Source organism: Pezoporus wallicus, unplaced genomic scaffold, assembly GCF_028554395.1.
Source record: "Pezoporus wallicus isolate ANWC-B61680 ecotype Strahan unplaced genomic scaffold, APGP_CSIRO_Pwel_v1 contig_7339, whole genome shotgun sequence".
Classification (NCBI taxonomy): domain Eukaryota; kingdom Metazoa; phylum Chordata; class Aves; order Psittaciformes; family Psittacidae; genus Pezoporus; species Pezoporus wallicus.
In genome coordinates, this window is record NW_026636333.1 from 1936870 (window position 1) to 1961727 (window position 24858).

General features: G+C 44.9%; 2 protein-coding genes across 2 annotated transcripts in view; one reads left to right on the forward strand and one right to left on the reverse strand.

Moving 5' to 3' along the window:
* EPCAM (epithelial cell adhesion molecule) overlaps positions 1–24858 on the forward strand; it is a 293898-nt gene that overhangs the window by 87619 nt on the left and 181421 nt on the right. The gene's annotated exons all lie outside the window — the stretch shown is intronic.
* Positions 1894–21016, reverse strand: KCNK12 (potassium two pore domain channel subfamily K member 12). Its single transcript, XM_057400076.1, has 2 exons — positions 20637–21016; positions 1894–3717 (listed from the first exon to the last, which is right to left on the reverse strand). The coding sequence occupies exons 1-2, from the start codon at positions 20986–20988 to the stop codon at positions 2822–2824; spliced, it is 1248 nt and encodes a 415-aa protein (XP_057256059.1). The 5' UTR covers positions 20989–21016; the 3' UTR covers positions 1894–2821.

The following is a 24858-nucleotide window of genomic DNA, read 5'->3' on the forward strand; positions in this document are numbered from 1 at the left end:
GACATCCCTTGTCAGATGCTCCCTCCCGTGAGATCCACATCAGTAAACACGCTCTGAACCCTCTCATAAACTGGCCTTGATGAGCCAAGTGGGCTTAGGGATTTTTACAGGGCTTAGATACAAGCTGGGGCTCCTGTGGTTATGTCAGCTTCTCGGGATACCTGCCCTGCAAGAAATAGGGGCACTGGTATACAACTGGGCATGTACCTTGGATGTCTCTGAGGCTAAGAAGCAGCAGAATGGAGTTTATCAAGGATCTTAGGAGTAAAGAAACATTAGACCTAAGTGGACAGAGTAACAATCAGATGCCCACATCACTTGGGGAACCCAGCTCTAGGAGCTAATTCATCTCGCCCTGGAGTGAGTCGGGGCTGCTAAGGGTCCTGCAGTGGCACCACTGTGACCAATGGTACCAAAGGTACCAAAAAGACTCGGAAACAATTAAGGCATATTACAAGTCTGCCTTTGGGCTCTGAAAAAGTACAGAAATAGCAAAGAAGGTATGTTCAATTTCATATTATTTCACTGTATTTCCCAGGCAGGAACAGGTAGTTTGAAAACAATTTACAAAGATTTGAATGGGTCCCTAATCATAGTTATAATATTTATCCTTACGAATAACTTACTTAAAAAATCAAGTCCCGTTCTTTTGCTTCCCTGCCTCTGCTAGTTCCAAAGATGTCCCCTGTGTCTATGGAAACGGCCTTCCTGAACTGGGTCTTTGCAGTCAGTCTTTGGGTCCTTCCCAGACCGTGACCTGCCCCTATACATCCTGCTTAAATTTATCCTTCGGTGGGCTTCAAATGAAGATCACCAAACACTCTGATCTCTGCCTGCTTCTTCAAAGGGCCACTCAAAGGTAGCATCTGAGATGGAGCACAGAGACAAACAGGCACTCAGACACAAACAGGTACTCAGACACAAACGGGTACTCAGACACAAACAGGTACTCAGACACATGGGCCTTAGGGAGTCTCTCTGCCACCAAGGAAGCTCCTGCCAGATCAATGCCTCTTGAATACCATGTCCTCTTATGCACGAGCCTGTATCAGCTAGAAAAGAACATAAACATCACTGCATGTTTCTGTCCAAATGCATCTTGATAAAAGTTGTGACTACACTTACAGTATGACACGGATCCACGTGCGATGGTTTATCTGCTGCTCGGATCCCTTCTCCTTTAGGCAAAAGATACAATCACTGCTATACTTCAGCTGGCAGACTCAAGTGTGTGAAATGTCAACTTAAAAGTCACTTTTCCAAGGTTAAATTCCAAAATCTTTTGCACTACTACAAATCTAAAGGAAAGCAAAAATGATGGATTCCCCAAACCCATGCAAGGCAAAGTAAAGTAAGTAAACAACAGAGTAAAATATCTGTATGAAATCTCACATTATGGAAATACTTTCAAACTTTTTTTACTATTCCTATTTTGTTTTCACCAGCTTTTTCAGTGCTCAACCTGGTACTCAAGGTCTTGCCTGCAATTTTCCAAGCGGTTTTCAAGAGCAGGCCATTGTCCCGTCTCAGAAGTTAAGCTTAAGTTTTATTTCTTATTTGATTCTGCTGGAATCAGCAGAAGCCTTTTTATTACCTTCCCAGCACTGAAAGAGTGGCAAAGGACAGAGAATTTAGAGAAATGATCCAGAGTTGTGCATTTATTTCTGAAAGAGACTCGCAGCAATTCCCTTGCACCCATTTGTCCTGCTGAACTAGACACTTAGACCTGGTTTGCTTCTGGTTCTTCAGCAATTGGGGCTAGGACACATTAAATATGACTTAAGATAGCAGTAACAGCCACTTCTGACTTAGTAACAACGTTCTGGGGGGGAAGCCATCTGGGGGAGTTCCAAAGCAATTCCCTTCCATATAACCTACACAGATTTGTGGGACCCCCAAAGAACAGTAAGGAAATCATTTGCATCAATCTCTGCAACTATATTGCAGAACTAGAAGATGCAAATTTAGGACCACAGAGAGTCTACATTCATTTTAGGTACTTATTTTCATATAAAAGTAATGAAATAAGCATTTCAGTGGTGATGCAAACACCAGAGGTGCATACTGGATTCTCCTGCATTACATGAAGTCAGTACCAAAGTTGACAATTGCCTGTTTCCAGTTATTCAGCAGGTAGGAATGGTTTTGCACATTTCCCTGATAATCCCCTGAAGAGTTAGGTAGCAGGTAGTGTTTCAGACAAGAATGGCTAAAAACCATCATTTGTGGACAGGGGAATTCAGCCCATTCAACCCTCTGTCACTGAAGTCAGCAACATTATTCAAGTGAAGCACAATCACCCTAAAGCTGATGTAACTGCAGTCACCTACGTGTATGTTATATACAGGCCTGTCATGAGGAACTGCTGAAGAGCACTGGGTACAAAATTCAGGGCCGGATCCAGACTTCAACAAACAGTGAGATACTGGTTTAGCCAACCCTTATCAACCCCAAGTTTGAATCTGGAGCCAAACTTGCCTACTTTATGCATTAACACAGAGTTTGGGCTCAGGCTAATGTTCTGAAGAACAACATCTTGGTTTTGACACCATCTTAACCATGCACACCATCCTTCTATAACTGCATCAGATACTGCACCAAAGACATCCAAGTCTCTTCCAAAAATCCCTTTGGGGAAAATTGTAGCATTACGGTAAAGATGTTACTGCATATTAGAGAAGACTTACAAAACCCCCAACTGAACACCCAATGAATACCAAAGCTGTCTCTGAAATGAAAACCTCCCAGTAGCTTACAGTGGTAATTCCACCCTAACCCCCTTTCTATTTTTATTAAAGAAACAAAAGGAATTTCAAAAACTCTACCTAGAATCACTCGTTTCTGCCAAGCGGTTGTTCATGATGGCCAGAGCACCCACCCCTGCAGAGAAACCGTTTTGTCTCGTGTTGATACAGACATTCCTCGGGTAGCCGTTGGCCGTCTCGGACAACTGCTTTTGCAGAATGGCCAGGGAGACTTTACTGGATGCTGTGAGCTCCCTCATGGAGATCATCTCTCCAGAGAGCCTCCTCCCCTCGGTGTCGCTGTCGTACTGTCCATCAGCGTCCACTGAGATGTTGTGTCGACGCAGGCGGGCTCCTGGGGTGATGGCATTGCGACGTCCAAGGCGGGCACTTGATTTATGGCACTTTGGGCAACATCTGCATTCGAATTTTTTCAACACCCAGTTCAAAACTTGCTTGATTACGATTGAGATGACATTAAAAAGAGAGTATATGCAACATACCCCCATTAATATAAATATGAAGTTTCCGAATCTGTATAATCCCTGATTTTGGTAAGCAGCGTTTTGGCTGCTTACCAAATCTCCAAACCCGATGGTGCTGAAGGTGACAAAGCAATAGTATAAGGAGTCAATGTAATTCCATCCTTCCACTGCCGTGTACATTGCGGAGGCGCAGCAGGAAAGGGTAATAGCAAAAATTCCCAGGATCAGCATTACATGGTAAACGGAGGGCTTCCAGCCCACAAGACTGCCCACCCCAGACATAGCTGGCCCCCTTCGGAAGTTGGGAGGTAGGAGACCGCTTCTTCTCAGCTGTCTTTCATGGCATGCCTTCATGATAAACGCCAGGAGAGAGATAATGCGCTCCAAGAAGAGGTTGAAGAAAAGGATAGTCCCAGCACACCCAAAAAGGCCATAAACGATGAGGAATACTTTTCCAGCCACGGTTGCTGGTGTGGTCATTCCAAATCCTAAGGTGGAGATAAATGTGTAATGTTAATGATACAGTGTTTCACGCGTAAGCTCAGGACATATGTAACTTAACAAAGGTCCCATCCCACCGGACAAAAGACATGCTATACCTAAGTCAGCTTAGGCCAACATGAAACCAAGTTTTGTTAAGAATGAAGAAGGCACCAGTAAGCCCAACAAGAGACTAAAACTCAAGAGCAAGTAAAAACTCCTCGCAGAGATGAAAGGCAGCATATTACCACTCAGTAAATACAAGTGAAAGCATTCCTGAGTCCAAACCTCTCCAGATGAGGTGAAGAGGCCATTTCTCTGCTCCCACATGTATGAGTCAGCATGACCTGATGGAAAGCTTAAGCTCTGTTACAAGCTGTAACCCAGCGTAACGCTTTTGTTTCCAAGGTCTGATTATACCATTCCCCGAGAAGATGAGAATTTTCATGTTGTAAAACAGGGAAAAAAAAACCAACTCCCAAATACTGAATATTGTTTTTAAAATAACAGCACTTTAAAGCCTTAACCAAATCCCAACTGCGGCCAGCCCACCTGATACCACCACGGAAGGAAAAGCCATCAGCGAGATACCCACACTGCAGAGCTGTCTGGCAGACTGGTAATTGCAGCAGGCAAAAAACACTGCTGCACAGTTAAATAGGAAAATCAGAGTATGCAAACTCAGGAAAGAGACAGCAGCAATATTAATTCACCTCCTCTTTACAAGAATTGTATTTTGACATTATTCATACACCTACTTTTCTATATAAGTAGTAGTGCCTTGTAGCTACAGATGCTTAAATAACAGCAAAAGCGATCTTAAACTTGCATGCAGATACAGTAAGTTTGCTCCATGTTATTTGCTGATACCAGTTATTTTATGAAAAATAATAACATGTATTTCACATCCTATCTCTGAAACTCAATCCTGTAACTACTGTCCTTGTCCTGCTCTTCTTCCCCATAAAAATGCTCAGTTGTTCAGGCTGCTTTTATTTGTTCATGGCTAAATGTGGTGCCACATGAATAAATAACCACATTTAATCTAAATTAATGGTGTGTGACACATCCGCATGCCAAAACATCTTCACCTTAATGTTCTGTATAAATGCTGAGCAAGTAACATATTCAGGGAGGTGAATATCAACATCTGACCACATCAATGGCAGTTTGTGAATACAAACTTCTGGTATAGAGCATAATGACATCACTAAACCCAGTTTATCATCATGATGCAGCTTTAAACAGAACCGGAAAATCAGATGACACTGCTGCTTGAAATACATTGATTTATTTTTGCAATGACTCTACTTTTCTGGGTAATTTATTTGTGCTACCTGTGTGCTTCACTGATACAGCATTCTGCATTTGTCGATACAAGAATGGGAACGCTCATGAAAAGTAAACTTGGAAATGTCTTTTCAATGCCAGGAAGGTGCACGAGGAAGGAGGTGGTTCTACTTTCACAACAGATCTGGCATGCTTGGGAACAACTGTGGGCCAGTAATTCGGACTATACTGCACCATCGGTTTCTTCACAGCAGAAACAGTCTTTTCTGCAAAGGACAGTGAAAAACCTGCACAGTATTACCAGAAAATAAAACATTAGCAAAAAGGTCCTCAGATTTTGCTTTCTGGACCCACAGCCTCTCTGTTTTGTCATGCTAAAAGACCACCTTTGAGGACACCTCATGAAGCCTGCCTCGGGCTTCCAGGCTTAACATGCGTGACTGGGAAGCTCTCCTCAGTTCCTCCTCCTCTATGGGGTGAAGCTGTTACCTGGGTTGGGCTGGTTGCTTGCAGAAGCCTTCTCATATGATGATGAATACCCACCAGTTCCTGGTCCTTAGAAGAAGCCACGGAGCTTGTGGTTGCCAGCTAAGGATATACGGCCAGCTCGTTATGGAGAAAGCATCTGTTAGCCCATGCCTTGTCAGCAAAACATTTGAACATGTGCTTCACAGCGAGCATGTGAACATCACCATCAAAATAAATGGGTTTATTGTCACACATATGGCTAGACACATTTATTAATTAAAAAAAAAGAGAAATAGTGACAGTTTGGATCAAGTTGTAAATGTGCTGAAGCTTTTTAGTATTTGCTGGGGATCATTCATGAGAGGTGGTGAAGTTTTGTATTTTTGATGAGGTTTGTTTAAGCAAGATCTTCTGACGCATTATTGAGCATGTAGCTATGCAAGGTGAAAGGACCCATCACAGCCATGAGAGTGCTAACAAATACATAAACCAGGCAAAAAGTAAGACTAGGCAAACACAGCAACTTCAGGTCAACAGCTAGCAGATAGAAGCGCACTCGTGCTTTTTGTGCAGCGTCTTCTTTTGTTAGCTGTGTTTGTCCCTTCAACACCACCTGGACCGTAAGGCATTAGTCCTGGTATGTTCTGTACAACACCTCTGAGCTCAGGCCCTGCTCTAAGGTAAGTACATCATGTCGTCAGGGTGAAACAAATTCATCCAGAACTGTCTGTGTTTCCAAGAGAGATGCTCTGCATTTCTTGGTGGCCTTGACACGTATTGCACAGGTACCTTGAGGTTGATTTCTGTGTGGAACAGACACAGGATTTCAACCTCCCTCATGATAATTCTGCCCTAATCTACCTCACCACTTCTTGTCTCTACAAGCTCTATGGCAGCATTAATTTCAGCTGTTCAATACTACTTCTCCCCAGACAAACAGAATTAGAGGTGATAAAAACTCTCAGGTAACACCCTTCAGCAGCCCCTCATGGGTAAGTGCTGGCCATTGACGAGTCCCTCATCCTGCCTTGCATAATAGGTTTTGCGGTTACTATTCCGCTCATCTGGATTTTTAACTCACTTAAGCTGGTGATGGAATCCAGAGGCAGTGAGACTGCACAAATACGTGATACGATTCCTGTTGCTCCTGCTTTCTTTTCTTTTCCCTATTTTCTTATGGGTAAAAGAGGTTTGATGCCAGAGGACAAAAAGGAATAGCAGCAGCTTTAGTACCTGTGAGCTCTACTTTCAGGCCAGTTGTTTTACTCTACTTTGAGATAAAAGGGAGTGAAAATTTTCCATTAAAGTTGCCTATTTACCCAGAGAATGAAGAAAGTTTTCACCCCGAAAACAGAATATAAGAAACTCTTCCAGCCTTTACCATGGCAGCGTGTCCCTGCCTCTTTCAGCCAGCCCCCCAGCTCTTCTTAACCAGCTTTCCTGCCATGAGACTTGGCTCATACATCCAAGTCAGCACAAATGAGCAATCATTTTAAATCCCAGAGTACTTTAATCATGAGACTAGCATCACCTCCGTACCATTATGCAAGTATAATGCAGTTACATTTAAAGGAATCAAAAGAAACTAAAATTGCTGAATATAACTTTTTAAACAAATGGTTTTTCAGTAATAAACAGAAACCCCCCATAACTAGAATGCTGCTTCCAGATGGAAAGAAGTTCTCGCACCGTAATGACTAAGCTCCTATCCAAGACTGGTCCCTGATAGATGGGGGTTACAGAACACAGACACATAAAGTAGGAGCAACCAATTTGTTTCATCTCTGTTCCACACTTGCTTTATTTCATGGCTTTCCAATAGTCTTGGTTGGACTTTACTAAGTTAACATACACCGTATCAAAGAACGAAACGCCATATTCCGAATTTGGGTTCTGGTGCTCCCTTCAACCCCTTTGCCAGCTGTTAATATTTCATCATCCTTGCTCGACAGTCATACCTGTGTATTTCACAACTACCTTTCATTTATTCTACAGCTCCTTACCACCCAACACACAGAAACAGTTGCCCTGGATACACGGTCACAGCTCAGAGCCGACAAAACTGCCACAGATGGAAACCTGCTGCATCCAATGCTTTTGCCCTAGGAGCGAGAATTCCACAAGGCAGTTTTTCCACCTGGCTTTGCATTTTCAGACTACAAATGAAAAACTTCCTTTCCCTTTAACATCTTTGTCAGCCTGTGTCCTGGGTTCAGCAGGTATTAAAATATTTTATTAAAATACCCCCCTTTGGGCTCAAACTGTAATTTTTTTTAGAGCTTTTCCACTGCTGGAGCCTTTAGTATAAATTTCGCTGTAAAATCACATCTCATCTCCTTTAGATTACTCTCTGGAAACAGAGCCTCTGAATATTAGTTGTTGCCCCAGCACTTTGTGTATTAAGACACTTTAACTTAGACCCATGCTATGTCTGAAGATATGAGACACCACTGCAGGTTTTAGGGCTGGCCTAACCTGTATCATACACAAGCCTGCAGTCCTTGGTGACCCATGCACTGGAATAGGTATCCCATGGAGAAAACACTGAGTAACTATGCAACTCCCATAATCATAGAATGGTTTGGGTTGGAAGGGACCTTAAAGATCACCTAGTTCTAACCCCCCTGCCATGGGCAGGGACATTTTCCACTAGATCATGTTGCTCAAAGCCCCATAGTCTCCCTGTCTATCATCCATCCATCATAGAATCACAGAATATCTCAAGTTGAAAGGGACTCATAAGGATCACCCATCTACCCATCCTTGGTAAACCACTTCAAGTTGAATAAGCAGGCTGTTCCTGGCATTTCATTTTTTTTTTTTTCCAATCTTATTAACATTCTGTTAACATGGACTTTTCTCCCCAAAGCCTACTGTAAGCAGATGGTCAGAGCTCCTGTAAATCTGCTTGGTGAACCAGGGGGAGCTAAAGCAGGTCTTTGTTCTCCCCAACTCCTCTAAGTGTTTGGTACATGAAAATGTGCACACATGCACCCAATCCGCCAGAGACTATGGGAAAAGATGCCTACTCTGTGACCTGAAAAAGCACCATGATAAACTCAATGCATGTCCAGGTCATCGCTGTTGCTCCTTGTTACTTCCTCCTCGGTGAAATACTTGTCAGGTACTTGAGACAACTGCTACTCAAAGGAGTCACACTGGCAGAACAGAGCCAGGAGATGATTAATTGAACACTATGGAGTTTCAAGAAGCTGCAGGCAACTATTAACAGCTTGCCACAGGACCAATTCTATTCTGTTTACACACAACTGTGAACAGGTTATTGGTCATCCAAAGCGCTGCGATGTACAACACCAGCGAACACCAGAATCAATCACCCTCAGCGTTTCCCTACTGGCTGTGATTTAAATCACAATGTGAAAGGTCATGGCCACACTATCGTTCCTCTTTATAACATAATGGTTTTTAAAAGAGTTAATAGAATTGCCAGCCTAAAATAACCAAAGCTTCCTTGAAAAGAAAAAAAAAAGTGATTAACTTGGCAACTGTGACATTAAATAACTAAAAGATGAAGCTAATAAATGGTTGCTAGTTACTAGGTGCATGTGAAAAGCATAAAGAGACCGAGAGGTAACAATATTTTCCTGCAGAGGTGAATGACAAAGATGAACCTAAAATTATACCCAACAGTGACTTGGTGAGGATGAGAAACAGGGCTGGACAGCAGCATGGCAGCCGCATCAGGGCAGGAATGCCAGGACTTCCCCACTTCTCTGGCAACCTGTGATTGCTGCTCATGGGCAAGTGGTTTGCATTCCCATGGGCATCCCTGGAAAGCAGCAGGATGCCATGAAGGGACTGCCCTGTGGAAATGGAGCAGGAGGCACCAGCAACGGAGTGGTGTGATGGAGAGGGCCGTGGAGGTACGAGAGGCGCCGGTGGCTGTGGTCCTGGGTTTGAAGAGGGCACGTGGGTGCCCTGGAGAGGAAATTCTGGAGGGGATAAGGTGGTGGCGGATCTCTGCTATAGTGGAGACAGGGCAGCCTGGGGGCTATGAAGCTGCAAGGAAACCTCCTCTGATGGGAATATGAATCCTGACCCCAGAGGCAGGGTCCTTGCATGTGGAGGTGCTGCCATGCGTGGCTGATACCTGGCCATATCAGTAGGCAGGTGAAGAGGGGACCCTATGCCCTACAGAGAAGGTCTCACACATGATAAGATTTGGAATAATGTATTTAGGATGAAGGATATGCTGGACCTGAGAAGACTAAGGGTGATGTTTCTTCTCAGAACCCTTGATGCGGTCTAAGGCATTGGGAGTGCCCCCTAAGATCCCCTAGGAAAGGGGAGAGTAATAACCTCCTCAAAACCTGGCTGCTGATCATAGCATGCTTCCCGAGTGTGTTTTTCTATGCTGACACCTTCTAGGTGAGCTTGCCAGGGAAGATCTTCAGTTTCTAGTGAGTACTTAGGAGGTGCATGCTATCAGCTCAAGTGGCTTAACTTTTGTGAACCTGAGTGATAAACGACCCTTAAAAAGAGAAAGACTGGAGCTGCAGCTGCACCAGCACTCTTGTTCTGTTTATTTACAAGTAGGCAAGCTTATTTTTCTCAGTTGTACTGCATGTTGCCCTTTCTGTGTACAGTGTGAGAAGAAAGCACATACCAAAGACTAAACAAGGCCACCCTTGCTCACTACAAAATGCCATTATCATAGAGGCACAGCCCAATAAATACAGAAGAAGGCTGATCATCAGGTCTGGCCAAGCTGCTCTGGCGCAGAACCAAGCTCAGGAAGAAGCCAAAGTGTCTCTAAATCAGTTTTACAGTTCTCTGGCTGGGGCTGGCTGCTCCTCTATGTACCTTGTGCAAGCAAATGGGGACTGACTTGCGCCAAATGGGGAAAGTCACGGGCTTGAGGCCCGGAATCTTTGGCAAGCTTATGTTTGGGTTTTCTGGTTAATCCTACTGCAACAGAACACAATTTATAATGAAGGACAGAGGCCCTCTCCAGGGGCCCCATCATGAGGAGATGATGGAGAATGAAGCTTGGAGAAGGATGAAACTCAGAAGAGAAAGAATTCAAACTGCACAAAAAAAGTCAGGACTTACAAGTTGACATGACTCTTCCTGCCTCTTCACTGTAAAGGGATGGAGATGTCACCTGGCATGACAGTATTCCCTCTCTATTAATATTCCTCTCTATATATCATTCATAAATAATCTTTCTTCCAACGCTTCAGGTTTTATTGCTGTCAAATAATATAATCTTGTCTGTTAAACTCTTGGTTTACAGTTACAAAGACTGAAACTATTTGCTTCATTTTATGCTGCCTTTCTTGGGCAAATCTTAAGCAAGATGATACTAAACCCTCTCTGTCAGTTACTCTGCCCCTTGGCACAGTGGGGGCTCTAATGGCTTGTTAAAACAGGAAGAATATGGGTTAGTGTTGGCTACATTAGTCCTAAACCACTTCACAAAGAAAGAGTTCCAGACAATGGGGATGAAAGCAAGACACTCTTCTGGTTGCACCCTGAATCCCTGTGACCTAAACCTCAGCTCGTCCAGAGCTGCTTCCTCACATGATGATTGCAGGGTCTTATCCCTTGTTTTCTTTCCCTCCTTATCCTAACAGCTGGGGAAAGCCATTTTGCCATGATCTTCTCTGAAATGGTGGTGATGTTAATAATGAGAAAATATAGCTCACAGGCTCCTCTGTTGTTTGAGTAAATTATATTACTATAGAAAAACTTTCTTGCACTAGAGGCTAAGGGTCTTCAAAATCCTACATTAGCAGCTGTTGGGGCTGTATCAAACCCCTGCTCACATTCCAGATTGGGTGCAAAAGCATCTGCCTTGTCTTACTGCAGTGCCAAACCTCAGCTAAACCACAGAGGTTGCTGAGACACTATCAGACACAGGAAAGAGCCCTCAATTTAGAGTAACTGTTTTCAAAAACCAGCAGAAAACAAAAGCATGCTAGCCAAGAAGTATACAAAGTCCATCTCAGTGACCACGGATGTACATGAAGGTATAGCTCATGGACCACAAGAGTGGCCACTTCCTTCTCTCTGTTGAGTCCAACATCTGAAGCCATACTCTGACATCTTCCTACAGTCTTCATGCAGCTGATGAGACAAACATTGCTTCAGAAGTCAACTTCTCTCACAATCTTGATTTTTGATCCTTTAAGGCTGCTTCGACTCTTATTTTCCTATGATTTTGAGAATGTGTTTTGTGTGGATAATTGTGTTTCTAAGCAACACCCTAACAGGAAACTTATGCTCTGTCACTTCAAATGGAGTGTTACAAACATTAGCATTCACACCTGCTTTTGCTGGTTTTTGAAACCTGTCATTGGGTTGCAGGTGCCTGAGTAGACCCAAGGTTATGCAAAATGTTTAGGGTTTTGGGGTTGGTTGTTTGTTTTTTTTTTAAACTGCACAGGGAAAAGAACAATGACTTCCAAATTATTTTGTTATAGTCTCGAGACATTAGGGGCTTTGAGAGAATACTTGAACTTGCCACTCCAGTGCCAGTACACCTTACAACACTTCTCCTTTCAGGCTAAGAAACGGCATTATCTGAATTTCACAAGTGGTCTGGGGTGTATGTCATATTTCCCCAGGTAAGTCTAATAAAACAAGATATCACTCCTGGGCTTTCTAAGCCTTACAGATGAGAAAGGCTGTCAAATGGTTTCTTCTGCCACCATTGTTTGTGAGAAGAAGCATCAGTTACTGTATTCAGAGAACATCCATTTCTTGACAGCTGGCTCAGCTGTTCTGCTTTACAAAGAGTTAGCCTATAAAGATGGACCTATAGGCTAAAAAGACCTTAAACATACAAACATCTTTTCCACTATTTTGTTTTTTTTTCCTCCAAATCTCTATACAAACGTCTACAGTTGCAATTTAATTAAAGAGCTCTGATAAATCTACTTCAACTTCTTAATGGTTTAAATATGATTTCATGAGTCCTTTATTTCAGAAAGCTCCAGCTGTATGCAAAGAAACAAATTCTCAAGTATCTTTTTGCTCAAGCAGCTCTTCCAACTCCTTCACAAACGCACAAAGACCTAATTTTAAGTAATAGAAATACAGGGTGACTGGAGTGCTGACTAACCACTCATTTCTCACTTTCTATTTCTGCATTTAACTCATCCTTCCTTAGTACGCATTTCCCTTGACCACTTCCAAATGTAATGACTCTGAGCAACTTTCCCACGTTACCAAGATCATTTTATCTGCGATTGTCCTGGTCGTCGCAGTTCTGCCAGTAGCAGTTTTTGTAAATGGACAGATCATTTTATCAAACAGCTTCCTTCTGCCCCTCTCATTAAAATCATAATTTGGATTTAAGGTCTTTACACCGCGGTGAATTCCAACGCTGAAGGACTTAAAGTAGATTTGGCTTCACACACACTGAACACAAACGACAGTGTACTTTTTGTCTGTCCTCAGGAGAGGGATATACTGCTTGCACAAGACCCGGTGTGAGCAAAGAGATGACAGAATATTCAATAATGAAGAACCAAAAGGATTTTATCTGGTTTCCTTTTTAATTGAAATTACCTGAATTAGTTTCTCACCCAGTTCTCATGTGCACAAGTCTCCCCTTAGCTGCTATTTCTGCTGTGATTAAATCTGCCTCCGTAAGACTTAATGAATACTCGGCCCATCATTCCTAAAGGGTAAGAAGCTGCAATGCTACAAGCTCAGAAAGGTTAACATTTGTTGAAGAATCACTGTGGGTATGAAGGTATTATTGCTTTTTTCATCAACAAGTATGGAGAACTTACTATGGATTTTTAAACACGGGCAATAGCAGTGCCTCACCCATGTAAGTAATACATTAACATCAAACCGTTCAATTTCTTACCTTATTCCACTCCAAAGCTTTAATTACTTGAAAAGGCTCCTAACGCTTTGCCTCATCTAATGCAATTAGATTCAATTTGCTGCTTCTCATTTGATTCAAGAGAGACTGCATTGAAACCTCCCCACGTCTACAGCTAGGTACGTACCACCCATTGCCACCAACAGATCCACTGAGCTCAGGGAGATGTATTACCTACAGTAATGACAAGGGCTCGCAACATCAGGCTTACATTTGTTATGCCTAGCGTGCCAATAAAATGAATAAGGCAGGATTTCCTCAAGCTCTTAGACTGGTCTACTATTGACTTCAGCAGAAGCAAGCTATTGAGGAGATACAAAATTAAACCTATCTGATTTGTCTGGATTGCTATGTAATTGCCCCTTAGATTATAATTCTGTTTGTTACGTCAGTATTTCCATTCACAAAAGGTTTTATTATCACTTTGAAGATGCACTGCATTTAGGATGACTGTGACGTTCCCCTAATCCTTGTCCTTACCCATCTTCTCCCAAAATGCATTTGGATATGTACTCGGAGCTGACACAATATGAAAACTGTCTCTTTTGATAAAGGTAAGCGATGCTCAGGCAGGTACAGGCTATGGTTCCATTAGTATCAAGCTGTTATCATGATAAAAATTGCATGATTAAATGTTCAGAGTCGGTTGTCTGTTGCTCTAACCCTGATGCTACTACAGCATGAGCTAAAATTCTCATTGACTTCAGTACCTGCAAAGACAGGGTAATACTGCGTTCATTAAAATAAAGATATGATGCTGTATTTTCCAGCACACCAGCGGTGCATATTGTTACATGAATTGCCAGCAAATCTATCCTGTAATTGTTCTCCTCTTCTCTCCACGATGAAGAGCAGTTAAAGTTCACATAAAAGCAAGGCAGCGTGCTTGCAAAGATGACCCCCCAGTAAAAGCGAGACAAAATGCTGAAGTGTGTATGAGCTGTGTCAAACTGAAGACAGTTGTAGAAGGAGGAAATACTGCAAAAAGAAACGAGGGTCAAGAGCAGCACTAACCCCAGGGAAGAGGGACAGGTCTAATGAGGAACACAAAGGAACCATAAAGCTTTACTTCTGAATTCTTTTGGTAGTTGTTAACTTGAAACAAAGACATCAAACAAATATTCAAAACCGAATCAAGCAAGCAAACCACCGGCAGAGGAGGGCATGCTAACTGGGAGGCAACCAGCAGAAGCTGGAGAAATGAAGAGTGCCTGGGAAAGGCAGGTGACAGGGGAGCATTAGGTGAGATTGAAGAGAATGGAAGAGGGAATATCCCCAAGAGAAAAGGGGGAGTGCAGAGGCTAGAGACCAGGCAGGCTCCATGGGAACACATCCTGTAGGATTTCAGGCAGGATTTGCATTTATGAGCCCACAGTAAACAGGGCAGCTGATAAGCCCAGCAATTACTCTGTCCTCACTGCTATTACAGGCATGGCATCTGGTTCACAGGGTGGTTGCTTAGTGATAAAGATGGACTGGCTGGAGCCATGTGTGTCACCTCCGTGGATGGAGAGCTGTCAAAGCGGTATTTTGGCCCACCACCATTTGGTTTGCAATCACATCTCTACGCTCTGGTAAGTGCACAGGGAACTGAAACACAGGTACTGGCTGCCCAGCAGGACTACCAATGAAAACCAGACTGAGTGCTGTGCTAAGTGTCCACTAAGTAGACATTGCTCCCTCAATTACCTGAGTGAACGCCGCAACAATGGAGAAGCCTTGATTACAAACTCCGGTTTGTCTTTGTTTAGAACCTGAACCAGCACATAGTAATACAGAACTTCCCCCGACTTGTGAGATGTGGGACCTGCGATGCTGGGAATATTCTTTATTCCCTGATGTTATAGACAGCCTATAGGGTTTTTTGGGTGACTACACTAAGATGCTGTGCTGGTTGACATTCAGTTTGGAGACCGCAGGTTTCAGTGCGTCCATCAGCTGAGCACCCCGAACTCCACAGCTACAGCAAAAAAGAAATCTAATCTGGTTATCTTTGACTTAACATCTTCAGCCATAAAACAACAATTAGATCTCTACCTTACTGATGTTAGTGTTCTGAAATTCTTGCTTTCATAGGGTTTAATATTTAAGAAACCTCTGAAACTCGCAGATTAAGTAATCTGAGTTGATGTGCTCTGCAGGACTCAGTTTAGATGACTGAAGCACAGTAATAGCTTCATTTTGTGGGTCTGGCATAACCCTCCAAGGGCAGGTAAACCCTAAGTAGTACTGACTAAAATAGTATTTTCAGAAAACTTCTTGTCTTTTAAGAAGGGCCTTACTTAAAGTACTGGGGCTCCTCTGTCCTGCCTTCCAGAATAAAAACCCAATAAATTTAGGATCAAAATTATTTCATCGCAACCCTTCAGTGAAGACACCTCAAGTCATCTGCATAATTACATGGATGTAACCCAAATAAAGTTTCCTGTTGCTGCTCCCAACAAGAAGGCAAGCTGTGATTTAGATTACTTTTCTGCTCAGGGCACCCAATTTACGCCACACATTTAGGAAATCCCTATCAGTGGCACCCTAAGAAGTTAATAGTCCTATGCAGCTGTGGCAAGCAGAAAACATTGCTACGGTGCCAAATCTTCATCTGAGGAAAATCAGTATCGTATCACTTGTCTCCACAGAAATATGCTGATCACTGACCTGCTGAGTGAGCATCTTGTTCTCTGTCCCTCATCAAGATTACTTGAGAAAATAACTTCTGGAAATCCACTGGTACATTGATCACATGTGGCTATGGAATCAGATCTGGTCACAGCACACCAAGCTGAAACACACTCTCATGCTGGCTGCAGACCACGTATAGGATAGCAAAGACAAATAACCTGACACTGCAGCTTAACAATACCACTTGCTCTTCCAACTGCTTTCTCATTTGGTTTTTGCTTGGTTATTTTTTAACTTCAAGAAAGTCAATCCTACGGGTCATTGCCCTCTAATCTGAACCCTCTGCAAAAGCTTCCTGTACAAGCCTTGGAGAACTGCAGAGCCCTGAGAAAGCAGAACACTGACGCTGATCAGCTGCACACTCTGGTTTGACTGTCACCCTTTGGTTTATGTTGGCCATACAGACAGTGAAATTGCATCCACAGAGAGCCAGAACCTTCCCCAGTTGCAGCTCAAATTCATATCCTGAAATACAACAATGAAGACAGGACAAATATATTTTCCCCTTAAAGTCTACAGACCATCTGGGTTGTTTGTGGAATTTCTTGCCAAATTACCATCTGAAGTGCCTGCTCTCAGGCGGGCTCACTCCCTCCCCAACATCTTACCATGCACTTGCTGGGCTGTCCAACTGCCTTTTGCACATCACTTCTATTGAATTATCACCTTCAGCACATCTGGACATCCGGATTTTCTCAGAAGACTACAACACAGAGCCAGAGGATAGTTTAGAAGTGAGTGGTTCTGGTGCCTAGGTTGTGGAGCACAAGCAGAGATGATGTGCTGGATATGCTGGGTGTCTACAGAGTAGCCAGGGAGAAGAAGTTCTAACCCAGCCAACACGCTAAGCAAGGACAGAGCAGCTGCTGGGAGCTAGTTAGCTGGTAGAAAATACATCTCTCATTACATGGTTGTTCTTCATGGACTTCTAAGCCCTGTCTCTCATCTCACTGTAGGGCTGTGCCTCACCTCTTTAAGAGCAGAGCGTGTCCCATCCCTTTTGGTGGAATTGTCAGTCCATCCAAATACTGAGTCATTTAATGGGATACTTCAGGGATAAGGCAAGTATAAACAGTCCGGCTCACTCCTACACACTGTGACCTAAGCACCTGTAACTCTCACACAGCTGTGCAGAGAGAAGGTCTTTGCACCTTTTCTTCCCAAGAGCCCTTCTCAAGCACCCGTAATCCAGACATGTTCCATCCCAACACAATCCACACACAGTATAAGTGGTTCTTAAAAACATTAGGTTGAAAAGTCACTTTTACATATTGGAGTACTTCTTTGGAGCTCAATTTTAATGCCTGATACAGATTTCTATAAAACAATTGTATTGTTTGATGTTTGAAATGTGTGTACTTACACATAAGAAGCTTAAAATCCAAATTTATTAAGCTGATGTCTCAGTATGTTTTACTGGATAGGCACCTAAAAGAGGGAAAGAAATCTGGAGGTAGTGTCTAGGCTCATGGACTGCATTAGAAATCCAGAGCTTCAGGCACCCAGAGCCGCCTTATGTGCTGTGCAGACTGAATCTATGCTACCAGAATCTGGGGAAAACTATGATCAACTATGCTGTACTCTGCAACATTTTACCAGGAAGAAAACTGACCTGAGTCCTTAACAAAGTCCTGGGGTTTTGTGATTTGAACTCTGGGAAGGAAAGAAAAAACTCAACTGAAAGTCTATTGCCAGTTAGACCAGTGACTCAAGAATAAATGTCACCTTGCTGTTCCTTAAAGAAATCAGAACAGTAATAACTGCCTACAAAAAATACCTTTTGAAGTGAAAATAGTGACTGAATAAGTGGTGTCGACTGACAGCAAGCCATCAGAAATTAGACTGAAGAATTTTCTTACATAGCTCTGAAAACTGGGATATGTCTAATGAAAAACAGACTCAACATTTCATTATTCAACCACAAACAATGCAATAATAAAAAAAATGAATGCCCAGAGTGCTATCAAGAGGGTGATTTATGGACTGCAAGCCACTTGCTTTGTGGGCTATTCAGGGAAATGCATTAGGATCAGACTTAACATTTCACTTTTACTCTCTTCCATTTCTTAAAGACCTCACTAACATGTTTCTTTCTCACCCAGAGGGTTTGATTGTGTCCCTGTGTAATTAGGGAAGATGCAGAACTGCAACCAGGCAAGTACAAGAAGACAAAGCACCTAACGAAGGGAAGACGGTCTGCTCAGCAGAGGCTCTGCTCAAGAAGGATGGATGGAGAAGTCTTCTCCAAGCCAAATGGTGCCTAACCCTTGTGTTCACAGAAGGATGAAGAACTGGAGCCTCCCTCCCTCTGTTCAGCTTACACAAAGCCCAGGAGAGCTTGCAGCCCTGTCCCTGGGTGACTTTATTTTGATGCCTATATACAAAGGATTTAGTAGTTCTATTAAAACCAGTGAGAGCAGAGTGAGGACTTGAAAAGACGCATCGAGTTTTCTGTAAGTTGGAATCCTCTACTGATAAGAGGCTGAGTAAGCTGTGGGTGACTTAGGCTCGACAGACATGGCATCTATTTGCTGTTTGTTAAGCAGTGAGTAAGAAAGCCTTCTGATGCATCACTAGGATAGGAGCATGTTTAGCTGGAGTAAGTAAGTTGCTTTGACACACGTAAATGATGAAGTTGTTGAGGAAGGCAAGTTGTTTTGACTCTAGATGTCTGGCAGTTCTTGGCAAGGTTGAGTAATGACAGTGTTCTTGTCAATTAAATGTAACATGAAGGCAGGTGGAATTGCCCAGAACCAGGATAATATGGCATGTGAGCTGAAGAGGAACCAAATGGACTCCAGGTAGGTAGGTACATGGCCTTCACTATGCCCAAAGGCACAACTCAGCTTCACTTGCAGCCACCTTCTCCTTCGTCTCCTCACTTGGAGCAAAACCTCACTCTACAGCAGGCTCACTGAACTCACAGTACTGAAAGTAATCCAGGAGTAAGCACTAACAGGTAATATGCCAAAGGAAAGCACCACTCAGAGGGACACTTGGCAGAATCTGGCCTTTATTGTAGCTTAGGAAAAACAACCTTCAGCCTCAATCTTGCGCACGAAGGAGAAAAATGACTGCTACTGCTGAACACAGGACAGAGATGTAGATGTTATTGGCTATAGAGAGCAGTCCCCTACATTGCACTACAGGACTACGAGAAACGCAATTCTTAGTTCAGCCACTTACACCTGTCAAGACTGCCAAACCCCCTGCTGAGTTTCTCATTCCCTTCACCCAGGTACAAATGACTGCAGCCAGGGCAATGAAGTGGAGATGCAGAGGAAACATTTTTCATTTCAATAACCACAGGGAGGAGAATCCAGGGCTGGAAAGAAGTGATCAGATTTGCCTTTACACATTGCCTGAGTTTGCTACAGCAGGTGCAAGGAGAGTGGGTTTCTTAATACACCAACTTCGTCTATCCATTCAGGTCAGTCATACTGATCTCTTAAAAATCATAAAATCATAGAATAGTTTGTGTTGGAAGGGACCGTCAAAGCTCATCTAGTCCAATTCCCTTGCAGTGAGCAGGGACATCTTCAACTAGATCAGATTGCTCAGAACCACATCCAGCCTGGCCTTGAATGTCTCCAGGGATGGTGCTGTGTTACTGTGATGCAGGCAGCCTAACACTTACTTACAATGGTGTTTTAAAGACTGGACTACTGGGTGTACTTGAAAAGTTAACTGAATTACTCGATGCAAAAAGTACCAACACTTGTCAGCACTGCTGCAGTCACTGTCACAACTCTATTAATCAGTTACTATTGATAAAACCATATCCAAACGTAATGAATTAAGCACAACAACAAGCTGCGCATTTCTGCCCCTCTAATAAACATCTGTCCCTCTAATAAAGCCTGACATTTACACTCAGAAGCCCTAAGACACTGGCCATCAGAGAGACAAAATCGGTAAGATCTGGTGTCCACAGGGACAGGATTTCTCAAGCAACACTCTGACACCAGCAGAAAGCCGCAGCTTTACTCCAAGGAAATTTCCCACATGACAATTCTTAATGATGCTTTTAAATATTGTAGAGTAAAAAACGGTCATTTTAGAGTAAAAAAAAAATAATCCATAATTCCTCCTCCTAAAAGTCCCTATTTGCTCATAAAGTGCAGCTCTTCCTAATCACATATCGGACGCAAGTAATTGCGGTCAGCTGTAGCCGTACGGAGACGTACGGAGACGGTGTATTATGGTGCAGCTGGAAGAGACTCAGTTCAGCGAATGCCTCGATTCACGTACGCATCTTAACTTGGCCAGCAGTGACCAGTTCCAAGCTGAGCGGTCAGGCACCGCGAAAACCCGGCTATCGCTCAGGATCCTCAGTGCCCGCACCAAAAGTTTACTGGGGTCGGGGGCCGGTGCTGTTCCCGGCGAGACCCGAATCGCAGCGCAGCGCCGGTTCCCGGCTCCACACACTGGGGAGGGAGGTGGGACCGCGACTCCCCAACCCCGGGGTGAGGTGGATGTCAGGGACCCGGCTCTCACCGGACTGTAAGCAGCCCCCCCGGTTGCCATAGCAACGCGGCAGCGCCTCTCCCCAAACTTTGGTCGCTATAACGACCGCCCCGGGGACCGCGGCCGCAGCACCCACCCGGCGGGCCCCGGCGGGGCGGCGCTCACCTATGGTGGAGACAACGGTGCCCACGAAGTAGAAGGCGCCGGGGAAGTCCCAGCGGGGCCGCAGGGCGTCGACGCGGATGCCCGCGGCCATAGCCGCCTCGTAGCTCCGCAGGAAGGCGCGCAGCTCCGGCAGGCTGATGTTGAAGATGCGGCTGAAGTTGTGGAGGGTCCGGTTCCAGCGGAGCTGCGCCGCCGCCTCCGACGGGCTCTCGAGGGCCGAAAAGACGGTGGCGCCGGCGCTCAGGTACGCCGCGATGAGAGCGGCCAGCAGCAGGAACCGCCCGTTGTCCTCGTTGAGGGGCGCCAGGCGCCGCCGGCGGCAGGAGCCCGCCGCCCCCCGCGGGGGCATCATCCGGTGCGCGGCGCGGCGGGCGCGGAGGGCGGCGGGCGGCCCCGGGCGGGGGGCGCGGGCATGGGGCGGCGCTGCGCGGAGCCCGGCGCGGCGGCTTCGCTGCAGGGGCCGCGGCTCTGAGTCATCCCCCGGCGGGGCCCCGGGGCCGCCGGCCTCGCCTGCCCGCCCTCAGCCCGACGCCCCGCGCCCCCGGGGCCGTGGGCTGCTGCGGCGCGCCCCGGCCGGCTCGCTCTGGCCATGCGGGGCGGCGGCGGCGGCGGCCCCGCCGCGGGGGAAACCGCTGCGGGGAGGCGGAGGCTCCGCACGGCGCCCGGTCGACGGCGGGCGGAGGGCGGGAGCGTGCGGCGCGGCCCCCGGGGAGCCGCATCCCCGGCGAGGAAGAGACCCCCGGCCCCGCCACCGCGCCCCCCCGGGCCGGGACGCCGCCGCCCGTGCCGCGCCCCCAGGGTGCCGCTGAGCCCGGCCGGGGGAGGGACGGGACGGGGCGGGGCGGCCCTGCCTTACCTTACCCTGCCCTGCCCTGCCCTGCCTTTCCTTTCCCTCTCTTCCCTTTCCTTGCTCTTTCCATGCCGCTCCCTGCCCTCACCGCCGCGGAACCGGACGGCTGCCGGGTCCCCCCCGGGCGCCACCGGAGTTTGGCGGACAAAGCAAACGCGGTTGCCCCCTCGTCAATGTGTGCGATGCGCTTTGCCCCTGCAGTGGGTTTTTAGGTTTAAACCATCCTTTCTATGCCTGGTGCCGGGAGAGGTGTTTTTGAGGGAGCTGGTGTAGCGTTAAGTAATTAATACCGACCATTCCGAGGTGCACGAATTGTTGTTTCTGATCTGACTCCAGGTTTTGGGCTGCACGAAGTTAGACCCAAGAAAACGATAAATCTGGGGATCGGTGCCAAATGCCCATTCAATCTTAGCTAGCGGCTGAACGGTAATGTCTTTTCCCCCCAGCCGGTGGATTCTTTCTTTGCTGCTTGTCTTGGAACAAACAGTGTAGCCGAGTTCTTATCCGTTAGGCTGCAGCAAGAACTGCAGTCCTTTCACGGGAGACTTGTAGTAAATAATAACATTCCTGTTGTTTTTATCAAGTATTTCAAAGAGGATGGGAGTGATGCCAGTGCTGCAAACCCGCGTGAAGGGGATGATAACCTGGGGTTTGTATTTTTCATACAGAAGATCCCTGCTGCCTCTAGGTAGCCGCTTGATGTCTTTTAGCAAATGGATATTTACCATTGCTAGGATTTCTCCGCAGCTCTACTTCACACATTTATTTCTTATTTTGGATCTGAGAGATTTTGCTCTGCCCTTTGGTTTCATGTTACCGGCCACATCTGTAACGGGAGAATTTCTTCCCTTCCTCACAGACTGTTCTTACCCTCCAGCTGAAGAAACTGGCTTGGTTTTACACCTAAGCTTCCAAGGAAAAGGCCACAGATACAATGCAACAACTTAGTTTACAAAATACTCAAATGTCGCGTTTTGATAGCCACTAACTTGTTTAAACTTTGCTTTTTGCCATTATTGCTTTTGTGCTAAAGCATTTTGTTCAGTAGAGGTGGAAGGAAAGTGAGCAGAAGTGTCAAAGATCTCCAGTCTCCTGTTATGCTCAAGGCAGCCAATAAGGCAATCCATAAGAAAAAAGTGTCTCCTATTACCAAGTGTCAGTTGTGCCCCATTCTGAATACTAAACCCACATAAAGTTAAAGCAAGTAAACCAATAAATCACAAAGCCTGTAGCAGTGGGAAGTAACAGCACTTAAGGACTTAATAAAATGGGTCAGATACGAACCATTTAGTGCCAATGGCTGTAGTTAGAAATAATTTCCACTTCCGTAATCCAGGAATGGTGACATGCAATCCATTGCTGTAAATCTAAGCTGATTTACCTGAAGACATGGGAATTCTGTTGCTGCAGCTGGATATTGGGGTTTGGATTCCTGGTAATTTTGTGTTTGTAGGGGAAATACGACTGTTCCTTCCCCCTCCCTCTGTCCCCCCCTCTCTTTGAAAACATTAAAAAATGTGGGTCCAGTTCTCTGGAGTGCTCAGCAATTTCAGCTACTGTGCACGTAGGTGGAATTGCAAGGATATTGCCCAGAGAAGCTGTAGCTGCCCAGTCCCTGGCAGTGTTCAAGGTCAGTTTGGATGAGGCTTGGAGCAACCTGCTCTAGTGGAAGGTGTCCCTGCCCATGGCAGGGGGTTGAGACTGGAGAAGCTTTAAGGTCCCTTCCAACCCAAACTGTTTTATGAGTCTATGTTTTTAGTGGGAAGATGGTTTGAAATGACTGTGTAACTCATCTTCATGCCATGGGCTCTCCCCTCTGGGGTTATGGTGGAGACTTAAAAATCATCTCCTTCCTTGGGTTGCAGGACTGAAACTTGCCAAGGTGTAGAAGCTAACTGACACTGGAGGAGCTCTCATATCTGGAGATTCCCTGGGTATGGCAGGATGACACTGGTGGGATGACAAATAGCTGAAAGAATCACGCAATAGATACGAAAGCATGCCGGTAACTTTCCATGCAGTAAAAACCACTAAGCTGAAGCAGCAAGGAACACGGTTTAGCTGCTTCAGCATGGACAAGACAATATTTCAAGCGTCACCAGATCATGGTTTCTAAGAATTAGAGCTGTTGACAGACTTTCAAAATGTTTTGACAACACATTTCACTGAGAGTTTTTTTACTTGGAGCCTTGAAAATTTGTCACCGTTTTGCAAAATCACTCAGTTTTTTGGCTATGAAGCTGGGTGGGGTGGGGGGTGGCGGGTGAAATGTCCATCTTTTTTTTCATTAAAGCCTTGCTGAAAATGCATGGTTCTTTCTAAAGTAACTTCTGGAAAAGAAACCTCCATAATCTGGATGCAAACCCTCCACAGCTGCAGGATTTTGGCTTAGAGGAAGGTCACGGTTTTGGTTAATCTGATGCAGATTTGTTTGAGGAAACATCCTGAAGCTGCTGCTGCTGTGTCTCTGCTTGGGGACAACTCCTTAAAAGCAGACATTTGGTTAATGAATGATGGGTTTATAAGTTTGCTTGATTAAGTGAGCCAAATCTCCAGGTGAAAATCTCACCCCCTTCAAAACCTTTCCCTTAGGATTTCTTCTTAAAGCTGATGCTCAACTGTGAATCAGTAAGCCAAAATGAGGCCCCTGCCCTGCAGGTGCATTGGATGGCTGGCACCAGCCATTTTGTTTGCCAGGAAAAGCAATTATTTTAGTAATCAACCAGTGATGTTTACATTATTAGCTTGCCTGTTTAGAGTGGAGCTCCTGCAAAGAAATGGGATGCATTCATTAGATGTTTAATTAAGCCATTGTCTGAAAATAGGTCGTAACACTGAGCATCACATCTCATTATTAAAGGATAAAGTTTAAGGTGGTATTTTAAACCTTACACAGCCCACTTATTGTTATTCCTTTCAGGGGAACGGGTCTTTCTCTTTTCTTTTGTGGGTAAAATCCTTAAATTCTCAACTATGGTTTGACCATGTGAATGACAAGCAAGTTGGCAAGACCACTTCTTTGGACTTCAGGGGTATGAAGACCTCCACAGCTGGTTTTAATACAAGCTTCACTTGTACGTGTCCCCACTGATGTTGCGGTGAGTATCTGCTGAGGAAAAAAATCAAGTGCATAATTTAGGAGCTTTTTACCACTGCATTGGCATAGAAATGTGTCAAGGAATTATTTGAAAGTGTCTCACACAGTTTGAATGTAAATGTAGTGAGTGGCCTTATGGTTAGTCTGGATGCTCAACAAACTGCGCAGGCAGTGAATTGATCCTCTTCTTCGCCTGTAACTCCTCCTGGATTTAAGGGGGTCGTCTCTGCTTTGGTATTACTTTGTAATTAAATGAAATGGATGAGGCAGTTGGT